A 12189-nucleotide genomic window follows, 5' to 3' on the forward strand; every position below is an offset into this window, starting at 1 on the left:
AGACATGGCTTAGCCACAGCCTGGGGGATGTTTCTAGAATGAAATTTTCACTCTACAGCGGAATGTGCGCTGATATGAAACTTCCTGGCAGGTTGGGTAGCTCAGTTGGTAGAGCACACTTGCCCGTGAAAGGCAAAGGTCCTGAGTTCGGCCGGCCGCGGTGGTCTTGCGGTTCTAGACGCTGCAGTCCGGAACCGTGGGACTGCTACGGTCGCAGGTTCAAATCCTGCCTCGGGCATGGATGTGTGTGATGTCCTTAGGTTAGTTAGGTTTAAGTAGTTCTAAGTTCTAGGGGACTAATGACCTAAGATGTTAAGTCCCATAGTGCTCAGAGCCATTTGAACCATTCCTGAGTTCGAGTCTCGGTCTGGCACAGTTTTAATCTGCCAGGAAGTTTCATATCAGCACACACTCTGCTGTAGAGTGAAAATTTCATTCTGGCAACTAACAAATTTTCTTCAACAGCTGAACTAATTAACCATTTAAATAGAAATGATTGCCCTGGAATTTGCCTAGGGAGAAAGAAAGAGGGGAGGAAAGGAAACTCCATCAATTTGTGAATTTAAAAAGTTCACAGTTGTGAAAACACATTACATTCACTGAAAAAGCCCTGGCACAAATTAAGAATGAATGTGGCTATGACCTTTGAACTCTTACAGTCTCTTAGCAATATATTTACCTCTTCGGACTTGTATTTAATAATAAGAGTGAATTTAGGATGAACTGTGAAATTCACTATCTAATGCAGGCAAGAAATCTCCAGCTGCACAGATACCAAGTGGAAGAGTATTTTATTAACCATTCCTGGTATAATGTATCAGAATGATTAAACATGGGAATGTAAATATTGGTTAACAGTTCTGTCCTTTCTGTGTTCAGACACCTGATGGTGCTGCATGTCAAATTACATAAATACTTAGTTTCAAGTATGAAATACACTCCTGGAAATTGAAATAAGAACACCGTGAATTCATTGTCCCAGGAAGGGGAAACTTTATTGACACATTCCTGGGGTCAGATACATCACATGATCACACTGACAGAACCACAGGCACATAGACACAGGCAACAGAGCATGCACAATGTCGGAACTAGTACAGTGTATATCCACCTTTCGCAGCAATGCAGGCTGCTATTCTCCCATGGAGACGATCGTAGAGATGCTGGATGTAGTCCTGTGGAACGGCTTGCCATGCCATTTCCACCTGGCGCCTCAGTTGGACCAGCGTTCGTGCAGACCGCGTGAGACGACGCTTCATCCAGTCCCAAACATGCTCAATGGGGGACAGATCCGGAGATCTTGCTGGCCAGGGTAGTTGACTTACACCTTCTAGAGCACGTTGGGTGGCACGGGATACATGCGGACGTGCATTGTCCTGTTGGAACAGCAAGTTCCCTTGCCGGTCTAGGAATGGTAGAACGATGGGTTCGATGACGGTTTGGATGTACCGTGCACTATTCAGTGTCCCCTCGACGATCACCAGTGGTGTACGGCCAGTGTAGGAGATCGCTCCCCACACCATGATGCCGGGTGTTGGCCCTGTGTGCCTCGGTCGTATGCAGTCCTGATTGTGGCGCTCACCTGCACGGCGCCAAACACGAATACGACCATCATTGGCACCAAGGCAGAAGCGACTCTCATCGCTGAAGACGACACGTCTCCATTCGTCCCTCCATTCACGCCTGTCGCGACACCACTGGAGGTGGGCTGCACGATGTTGGGGCGTGAGCGGAAGACGGCCTAACGGTGTGCGGGACCGTAGCCCAGCTTCATGGAGACGGTTGCGAATGGTCCTCGCCGATACCCCAGGAGCAACAGTGTCCCTAATTTGCTGGGAAGTGGCGGTGCGGTCCCCTACGGCACTGCGTAGGATCCTACGGTCTTGGCGTGCATCCGTGCGTCGCTGCGGTCCGGTCCCAGGTCGACGGGCACGTGCACCTTCCGCCGACCACTGGCGACAACATCGATGTACTGTGGAGACCTCACGCCCCACGTGTTGAGCAATTCGGCGGTACGTCCACCCGGCCTCCCGCATGCCCACTATACGCCCTCGCTCAAAGTCCGTCAACTGCACATACGGTTCACGTCCACGCTGTCGCAGCATGCTACCAGTGTTAAAGACTGCGATGGAGCTCCGTATGCCACGGCAAACTGGCTGACACTGACGGCGGCGGTGCACAAATGCTGCGCAGCTAGCGCCATTCGACGGCCAACACCGCGGTTCCTGGTGTGTCCGCTGTGCCGTGCGTGTGATCATTGCTTGTACAGCCCTCTCGCAGTGTCTGGAGCAAGTATGGTGGGTCTGACACACCGGTGTCAATGTGTTCTTTTTTCCATTTCCAGGAGTGTATTTCCATTGGTCAAAGGAATCTGGGGGTTTTGGGTTTTCGATTTGTGTGTGGGTCTTGGTATTGTTGATTTCATTAGAGCTATACCATGTTTGGAGTTGCATGTGTTGGCTTTCTGATACTGAGTGTTTCTTTTAAGCTATGTAAGTCAAGTGAAATGTACAATTCCTGTGGTTTTTGTGTTCGTAGCATTGTCATACGAAGAGAATTTTTTATGCTCAGTTTTGTGGATGATATTTGTTTTGGAATGATGCTGTTCTTGATATGATTGTATATTTAGCTTGTCCCCATCTTAAACCCCCTATTTTCTTTGGTTGCCCTTTCAGTTTTATTCCATTGCTGGAGTGAAATATTCTCGTGTCATTTTTGTTTTTGTGACTCTTCAAGCTTTCTCAGTGGATCTTTGTTTTTGTTTGCATATGTATGTAGTTATGGTATGGCTGTCATATTGTATGTGCTCGAAGTAGGGGCGTCCACCATCTTGATGACATCGTGTCTAAGTAGATGGTTGGATTCAGATGCTTCCATACATAATGCCATAGACTTGATCCTACATTAGGTTTTTTTGTTTTAAATGATGCAGCCGTAACCGGTTTAGGCCTCAGTGACCATCTTCATCTTTTTGTTGATGCTTTCTGTTGTTTCTCTATATAAATTACACTAAATGATTGGGTGATTTCCTCTGATAAGGCCACAGCTAATTTCTGTACTACTCATTCGTTGTCCAAACTTGTACCATATTTAGTTTGACATCAATGAGATGTTAAGCCATGGTTTTTCAACCTGTTTAGAATGCGTACCTGTAATACACATAAAGCCATCACTTGTAGCAGCTAACAAGAAAACAGAGTCGCAGACATTTTGTGTATATACATGGATTTTTCAATGCAGCAGAACACCCAGAAATGTATGCCTATGTACACATTCTGCAAATCACTAATAAATGGATGGCTGAGGATGCCTAACATGGTACCACATGTTAAGGTTGCTTCCCCTTTTAATCACAAACAGAGAGTGGAAAGAATGATTCCTTAAATGGTTGTGTGTGTGCTACGGTCAGTGTAATTTTACCATCATATTTCCCACAAAAGTGGAAGACAAGTATCATGCAATAAAATTTACACAAATATGAGCAGGAAATACTCAAATTCAGCCACTCCACAAGGGAACTATGAAAACTTGGACTTTTGAAACACTACAGTGTTCCTTTGAAAGCTGCTCTTAGCTCTGTGTGGCATACACATATCTTTCCAACATGCAGCTTTAGTTACACCTGATGTTTTCTGTGTTGACAGTTGTGTACACATTTAAAAGTTTGCATCTTGATGTTTCACTGGTGTATACCATCCTTCAGTGGTTCATCTAATACTATGAAGCGGTATACTGATGCAGTAATCAAGATAAGTATTAGAACAGCAAACTGGTGGAAATAATACTACTAGTCACGAACTAGAAGTATGCTAATCATTCCTCCTGGAGAGATCATTTGCATCGCACGCCTTCCCCTTATTATTGACCCCACCATCTCTGTGTGTGTGTGTTTTCGTATCGGTGGCATTGCAAATTTTTTGTGACGCATCGCTTGCAGTATTCTGGAATACAGACAGACACATTACAGATTAAGGTGTCAGTAGCACAGTCTTAAAAATATACTCTTCAAAACCCAAAGTCTGATTGTTTTCACATGATGCAACCTTCTGCACCTAAAAACGAATTTGTTCTCGTACAGATGTATAATTTCTCTCGAGAGATCGAGGGTAATTTAGCTACGACTATCGATTCTCGAAGGCGAATGAAGCTTTTGTTTGTGTGACTGTCGACAGAGTGCAGCAGCAGACGTGCAGAAGTTTGTGCAAGTAGTGCCAGTGAACTGTCAGGTAAGTTGCATGGAATACATTTAGCGAAAATTGTTGCCATCTGCAAGCGTTTTCAGTGGCAATAGGCGAAATCTAGTTGTATTTACTTGCAAAAAAGCATCATTTTCATCTTCTTCATTCAAAAGTTGTTGAATAATTGTCTACATGAGTCAACTTTCTCGCCATTTTCTCATGACATCATGCGGCAAAATTTGTTGTGTAGTTCTTGACGTCTAATCAGGCTTCGGTATCTGAGACAAAAAATAATAAAGACGGAATCCATTCGATGTGAATGAGTAAATAAACAGTCTTACGTAGCATCTGCTTTTTCTTTCAGACCATACTTCGCTGAACTGATAAATGGACAGCAGTCCTTATGGTTTCATGTGAAGTAGTTATGGAAGATCGCGACAAGCAGTAAGTTTGCAACATTTTGAATACATTAGTAAACTTATCTTTCTTATGAATTACTTGTTACCTTCGGCAAAAGGTTTAAACTATATATCATGGACAACGCTGTCACCAACATTTTCCCTTATTTGGTATGTTGAGTTGTGCAGTAAGAAAATCGAAGTATAGAACTGTAGTTTTCGTGGTACTTATTGAACACGGATTTGTTCTTTCCAATCAGTTTTCGCGACGATGAAAGTTTTGCGCAATGCAGTATATGCTATTGTTGTACGTCTGTTGCTGTCAGTAAATGTACTAGTAAATGTCAATTTGTACTTTGACTGGCACCTATTCACCACTGTGTATTCCAACACCAGGTAGACGTTACACAGATGTATTTTTGGTGTCTGTTCCAGAGTCTGAATACGGACTATGTAATCAGTCATTTGCACAGAATGCTTGTAACTAAGCCTTCATGTTGGATCAAATGGTTTTCTACATACAAAGCGCACACAATGTCACTGGAAACTAACAGCGAAAATATTGTATGCAGAACAGTATACCACTTATTGAGAAATGCAGCAGAAGTAACATAATTAAATTCCTGAATGGTGATGGATGGATTAATTATAAGTAATGCAGAACTTAATCAAGATAAACACGTGATGTGCGTATATCGAAGAAAGCTGTCTAATATATTTTACAAGATTAAATTTTCCATGAAGCTGGTACCCAATCTTCACTCACTTAATGGCAAAACAGTGTTGTACCCTTATTAAATTCCTTTATTCCTACCTCTTTGTGGCTATTGCATTAGTGAATGTTCTGGGAAAAGCTAAACGGTAATATTGTGTAGATGTAGTGAAGCTCCCAACAGTATCAATGAGGTAAAGTCATCTAAACAAAATTGTTATATTTTGTGAATATTATAAAAGTGGAGAATGCAGTGATTCACTGGAAATTTGCAAGCAAAGGACTGCTAACATTGTACTCTTGCTCATCTGAAGGGTGACAGTCATCAAATGATATTTGTAAATGTAAATTTCAGATGTTTTCAACTACATGCACTCGTGCAATTGACTGTTGTTTATAAGATGGGTGTGGCTCAACCTGTTCAACTGTGTTGCAGGCATTTATGATGCTCCAATAATTTTCTTTCGATTACTCAGTGTTGCGTTGAGCAATTCAGAGTCAAGTATTGATGTATTAACTGTTCCTATAGTGGAGGGATAATTTTTTCTTTACTTCCTTTGTGTTTCGATTCCTTCCTATGCCTAACATTGTGGACTGGAAATAGTGCAACAAGAACACACAGTATTTTATTGTGTTTCTGAATTAAAACCACACACACGTCAACAAAATCTGCGTAACTTCTGATAAAGGGCTACAAATTTTATGTACAGTTTTGTAAGTGCAAAAAAAAAATTGGTAGTGTTACCTTCTAGATTAAATGAAGTTTGTGATAGTGCTTTGCGAACTCACAACTGTCACCTTCCAACCTAATGTAGCCCTGGGCTTCACCAAAACCTACAAACGAAAACCAATACACAGGTAAAAGAAATATTTTTAGCGTTTTGCACACATGATGTCGCACAACGTCGCTATTGTAATCATCACATATCATGATGAACCTGAAATTTGAGAAGCAGTTGCCCACAACTCTGTGTGCATTGAGTAATGTAGTCAGCAACTAAAGCAAAAATTTTGTTTACTCTTCTGGTTTTTCTAGAAGTACCATGAGACAATATGATTGAAGTAATTGAAAGCAGTAAATGCTGAAATATCATGTATCATAAGAACATATCATTGTACTGGTCCTGTAGTAGTGATAACAATTAACTGTTGTAGTATTTATGGACTTTTAAGATTCATGCATCCCTATATTTTTCTGCGTTGGAGTGACAGCGACTTGATTGTATGGTTAGCTAGTACATCCACTGTAGCAGTAGATCTTTCTGTGAGAGTGTAATTATTATTTTTTGTAGACATACAAATTTCTCTTAAATTCTGTGGTAGAATAACAACAGGCAGTGATGCTGATTGTGTGTCACAGTGAATTGAAGGGAACCTAAACATTCATTGTTGGCAGGTACTGATAGAAGTTAGTCGGCATATACCACTCCTGGTGAATTATTCAGAACTGTGTGGCACTTCTAGTTCCAATAGTGTAAGGTATGTCTCCATATTTTTATACAGCTTCACGTAGTGAGCAGTACTGAAATGTGTTAATACGGGTAATAAATGTAATCATGCAGTAACACACCTAAACAGGGTGATGCCCTGAGCTGAGATTAATTTCTGGAGTAATTACCTCCAGTGCCATCAATTATGCCTGTGACAGTTTGGCGATTTCTAAAAATGGATACATTATTCTGGACGTCATAGAAACTCAGGTGTGCTATTGAAAGCTAAAAATATATTTATATTAGTAAATGAGATTACTTTGCTGTTTCATGTTTGGAGTGTGCTACGTATATTGCCCACTGTCCAGAATTTGTGGTGTGGACTACACGTTTACTGCTAATGTGCACATAACCAAGGTCTGGCCAGCTTGGATCTTAGTTTGAGCTGCTTACTAGTTACATACAGGTGAGCATGTCGTGCATAAACAATCTACTCTCCCTCCCACCCCTCTTTTCTACAAATTCCAGGATGAATCCTTGGGGTAGATGTTAAATGCAGATTTTCCTTGCTTATGGGCTACAAGTGTTTACATTTTTTTATCTATATCCATTCCCAAATTTCTCAACTAACTTTCCAAGAATAGAGTAACATGAAAATTACAGAAAATTAAGACATATGTTCAACGCAGGACATTTCTCAGTTACCTTAACACTTGGATGGGCCTTCCCTCTAACTAAAATGTGTAAATAAAAGAAAATGAAATGACTGAATGTGGATGGCAACAACAGAAAGAAACAGCATTCCCTCATCTATGTGCTCGCACAGACATAATCTGCAGACCTCTATTTAATATCGTGAATACAGCAATGGTGGATGCACACTTCTACTTTGTTGTGTAAATTTGGATGTTGTTGAAGTTACGAGGTTGCAGTTTTCTTGAAAATTTTCTGGAGAATTGTACTAACCACTGATGAAAAAAAATTACTGTAATTACAAGTTGCAGTATTTTATAAGCAACAAAGTATGGGTCCAGTAATAATCTAGCCACAAATTTAAAAAAAGTACTGTAAATAAACACAATTCACACAGCCACAAACAGCACAATAATACTCGATAAAGACAAGCACACAGTGACAGAACAACAATGAAACAAAGAATACATGCCAACAAGAAAGGCAATTTAAGATTTTGGACACTGACATACAAGCACAAACTCTCACACAAAAAACCTGCATTTTCAAAAGGGAAGATTTAAAACCAACAATGTAGTCCAAATATACATTTCCAAAATAATGAGGCACAGGCATCTACCAGGAGGCAGGAGTATACCAGTTACTATGCAACACTTTTTATGTAAGGTATGTAGGACAAACCAGCAGAACATTCAATACTCGAAAGAATCTGTCGGAGCATTGAAATATCAGACCAGTCGATCAACTTCTGCAGAACATTTATGAGGAATGAATCACAAGCTTTCTACAAGAGGAGAAGACATGGAAATAGAATAAGTAAGTCACCCGCTGACATGACAAGAAAATAACCACATATACTAAACAATGGCAAAAAAGAACTCCTGCAAAATGAACAAGTAAATATGACTAACCACTCGCTGTTTACACTATCTGACTACGCAATAGACAACATGCCAAAAGATGAACACAAATCCTATTAGTCTCCTGAGTGTGTAATTAAAAAAAAAAAAGTTAGCAACCCTTAGAAAAACAAATGACTCTGGACACAGAAAGTAGCAGTCAAATTGTCATGTTACAAAAACAGTGACTACATGAAAAATTGGCTTTCAACAGGCGTTCCACATGAGGGAAAGCTACTTGATTTTCAGATAATGAATCGGACTCAGATCTGTAAGTATCTGTGTTGTTTTATTATTAAAACAAACTTGAGTGAACTGTTTTAAATCTACACTCAATATGTGAAACAAAAAAATCGTGTGATGTAGGACACCCACTGAAGACGCCTTGTTAAAAACGTATCTGGGTACATAAATGAAATAAAAAAAATTAATGTCCAGCATGAAAAAAGCGTTTTTCTTGTGAACTAGTGTGGTAACCTGAGTATACAGACGTAAAACCTCTGCCTCCTGCCGGTCGTCGCTATCTCCATAGCTCTCAATCTTCCGGGTTGTACCTTGTGATGTTGTGGATGACTGAATTTCTGTGCTCGCCCAGACGAGCTTCTCCCATCTTCTTCCCGACTTGCTTCATGCAGCATGGTGATTCATTTGCATGCAGCTGCTAGAGTCATCACGCCTGGCCGTGACGTACACCGGGTCTCACGCCATCACTGTTGGTATACTCATTTCTGCAGCTCCTGAGGCGACGTGCTGTGATACGTTGTTTCCCCCACCCCCGTTTTCACTTCGCTACACAGAGCTTGACGTTAAGATGGAAACTGGTGTCGAGCTATTGATGCATTTCGGAAGGTATTAATAGATGAATACGGTACAAATACTCGACGAGGGGTAACTTTTCAGTGCGAAAACTTTCTTAACGATGGCCGACGTGCTGAAGCTGTCGTTGCAAAAGTCTGAATTTTGGCTGTTCAGAAAACATTACACCTGAAACATGACCTTATCGATATTCTGTAAATGCCTGCCACGTAACAGTTCCTTCATCCGAGGAAAGTCAGTAAATGCCATGTCTCTTGAAAGTAGCGGGGAGGGGAGGATTTGATAGTCCATGGAAGCAGCATATGTAACTGTGCACAATGAGCTGGGGCATTACGATGGAGCAAAAATACTCCCTATGACGTCCTCCAGTATCCTTGTCAGAAGATTTCGCGATTGTGATGGTTTGCTCCGTATGGAAATAACCTGTGAACACCACGACATGGCGCTCTCTCTCTCTCTCTCTCTCTCTCTCTCTCTCTCTCTCTCTCTCTCTCTCTCGCACGCGCACTTATATAACCATCACCTCGCCTGATGATGGTTGGGGTCATTACCCTTTTCGAGGGTGATGAATCTCCAGTGTGGTTCAAAGAAATTACAGATGTCGGTTGTTTAACAAACTGTGAAAGAAACACATTGCGCGAATCACTGGTTAGAGGAAGGGTCGAAGCTTTACCCACGCACAGACACTATACCAATACACTCAACATGAGCATCATGCGTTGTCCTAGAAATATCGAAACTATAGTCGATATCATTCCAGGTTCTTGTTTGTCTCGACAGCTTCAACAATTCGATTTCTCAGACCTAGAAGAGTAGCTAGCGTACATGGAACATACACTCTGCCTTCTGTGAAACCCCACAGGGAAAAAGTCGCAAGGTGTGTTGTCTGGTTACCTGGAAAGTCAGAAACAATTTACATTGTCATGTTGCCCACCTCTTTCCATTCAACGTCGTGGGACAGTGTTAAAATAACGCCGAACCTCAAGGTGAAAGTGAGAGAGGGCACCGTCACGCTTAAAAATGAAATCATTGTAATATTTGTGAAGAAGAAACAGTTTTGCAGAGTGTCCAGGTATGACGTTTCTATCACAGTTTTTTCCGCGATGAAGAAAGGTCCATAAACTTTGTGAACAGAAAGCACAAAAAACATTCAGATTTCGGTGATCTCTCATGTTGGACGAATTTTTTATGCCAATCATAAATCTGGTTTCTTGCCGGATTGGCGGCGGCATGCACGTTGCACTTGAACAATGAATTCACTTAACGCAAATTCCAGCACACAATGAATTTTCGTGTGGTGTAGCTCCCATGTTGCTACAAACGAACAACGCAACTGTGTCAAAACCTTGAACCCTCATCTATCCGATGACATGTGCAATGTTTCTAACTTTACTAGTTTGTCTGTAATAAACAACTGAAATCTGTTCTTTCATTTTGAATATCCGTGTACTTTTTTCCGCTATTTGCTTTGCTCCTCTGTCTCAAGTTCGAAATGATAGACGCAACACTCGTCCATGGTAATTAGATGATGGATTGCACCGATTTCTGCTGCTGCCTCGGTTTGGTGGTTTTTTTTTTTTTTTTTTTTTTTTTTTTTTTTTTTTTTTTTTTTTTTTTTTTTGAATGGTCGCGAAACCTAGCGGACCGCAAATTTTTTTATGCTCGAAACGTCATCCAAGATGCTGAGCAGGGATATGAGACTGATTTTCACTTTTTCAGCTGTCGTTTCGACTGTGACACGCCGGTCTTCTAGCACCAATTGCGATTCCCTATTCTAAAGAGAGAGGTGATCCGTCACTTCGTTCTTTGTCATTCGGGCGTTTTTCTGACCACGCTGGAAGCGTCCGCGCCGCCAGACCCATCATATGATCGTGTATTATTGCGGTAAACTTCCACCAACTCAGCGTGGATTGTTGCAGCACGGATGCCCTTCAGATGTAGAAAGCAAACTGCTTCACCATACATCCTCTTTACCAACTGCTGGGCCGTTTTCCTTTAGCTCTCCTAGCGGTGAGCTGCGACACTGTGGTGCGGGGATTTCAGAGTGTACTACGGACAAGTAACTGCAAGAAATGTATCAAGGAAACATTCCACCTGGGAAAAAATATATCTAAAAGCAAAGATGATGTGACTTACCAAACGAAAGCGCTGGCACGTCGATAGACACACAAACATACACACAAAATTCTAGCTTTCGCAACCAATGGTTGCCTCGTCATGAAAGAGGGAAGGAGAGGGAAAGACGAAAGGATTTGGGTTTTAAGGGAGAGGGTAAAGAGTCTTTCCAATCCCGGGAGCGGAAAGACTTACCTTAGGGGGAAAAAAGGACGGGTATACACTCGAGCGCGCGCGCACACACACACACACACACACACACACACATATATATATATATATATATATATATATATCCATCCACACATATATCCATCCACACATATACAGACACAAGCAGACATATATATGTCTGCTTGTATATACAGACACAAGCAGACATATATATGTCTGCTTGTGTCTGTATATGTGTGGATGGATGTGTGTGTGTGTGTGTGTGTGTGTGTGCGCGCGCGCGAGTGTGTACCCGTCCTTTTTTCCCCCTAAGGTAAGTCTTTCCGCTCCCGGGATTGGAATGACTCCTTACCCTCTCCCTTAAACTCTCCTAATGGCTGGCATCAAGGCCAACCATCTGGTACTGCAGTGTCCCTGTAATTGTTTGTGCTCTTCGTCAAAAAATGTACAAAATTCTTTTAGGCTTTCTACGTGCACAGAATATATGTTGAAGTAATAATAAATCTTGTGAATGGCACACTCCAGATCGACTGGTTAACAAGCTGCAGCTGTATTTACAGCATTATGCGCTATGTGCACTGCACATCCTATACCAATGGTGTCACGACCAAGCCATCCCTTTAATTTGTGGAAAATATTCTTTATCCCTTATCATTCAAATTATATTCTGTGAAGGTATCGCATAGAAAGTTTCCAACAATATCTGCAGTTTCACCAGACTGCTCTTTAAACTGGAGAATTTTCACGCATATGCCTTCAAGAGGAAAGAAATAT

The 12189-nt window shown here is 41.4% G+C and overlaps 1 protein-coding gene across 5 annotated transcripts in view; it reads left to right on the forward strand.

Moving 5' to 3' along the window:
- The first annotated feature begins 4152 nt into the window (after nucleotides 1-4152).
- The window catches only part of LOC126210295 (kinesin light chain), a 424978-nt gene continuing 416941 nt past the window's right edge, over nucleotides 4153-12189 (forward strand). The window contains exons 1-3 of one of the 5 annotated variants that reach the window (XM_049939490.1): nucleotides 4189-4226; nucleotides 4543-4622; nucleotides 6685-6767. Coding sequence is in view for 3 of the 5 variants with exons in the window: in XM_049939487.1 (XP_049795444.1) it covers nucleotides 4582-4622 (41 nt within the window). In the remaining 2 variants the exon portion in view is untranslated. Of the gene's footprint in view, nucleotides 4227-4542; nucleotides 4623-6684; nucleotides 6768-12189 lie in introns of all 5 variants that reach the window. The other 4 variants (XM_049939489.1, XM_049939487.1, XM_049939491.1 and 1 more) reach the window with 4 other exon arrangements.

Source organism: Schistocerca nitens, chromosome 10, assembly GCF_023898315.1.
Source record: "Schistocerca nitens isolate TAMUIC-IGC-003100 chromosome 10, iqSchNite1.1, whole genome shotgun sequence".
Taxonomy (NCBI): Eukaryota; Metazoa; Arthropoda; class Insecta; order Orthoptera; family Acrididae; genus Schistocerca; species Schistocerca nitens.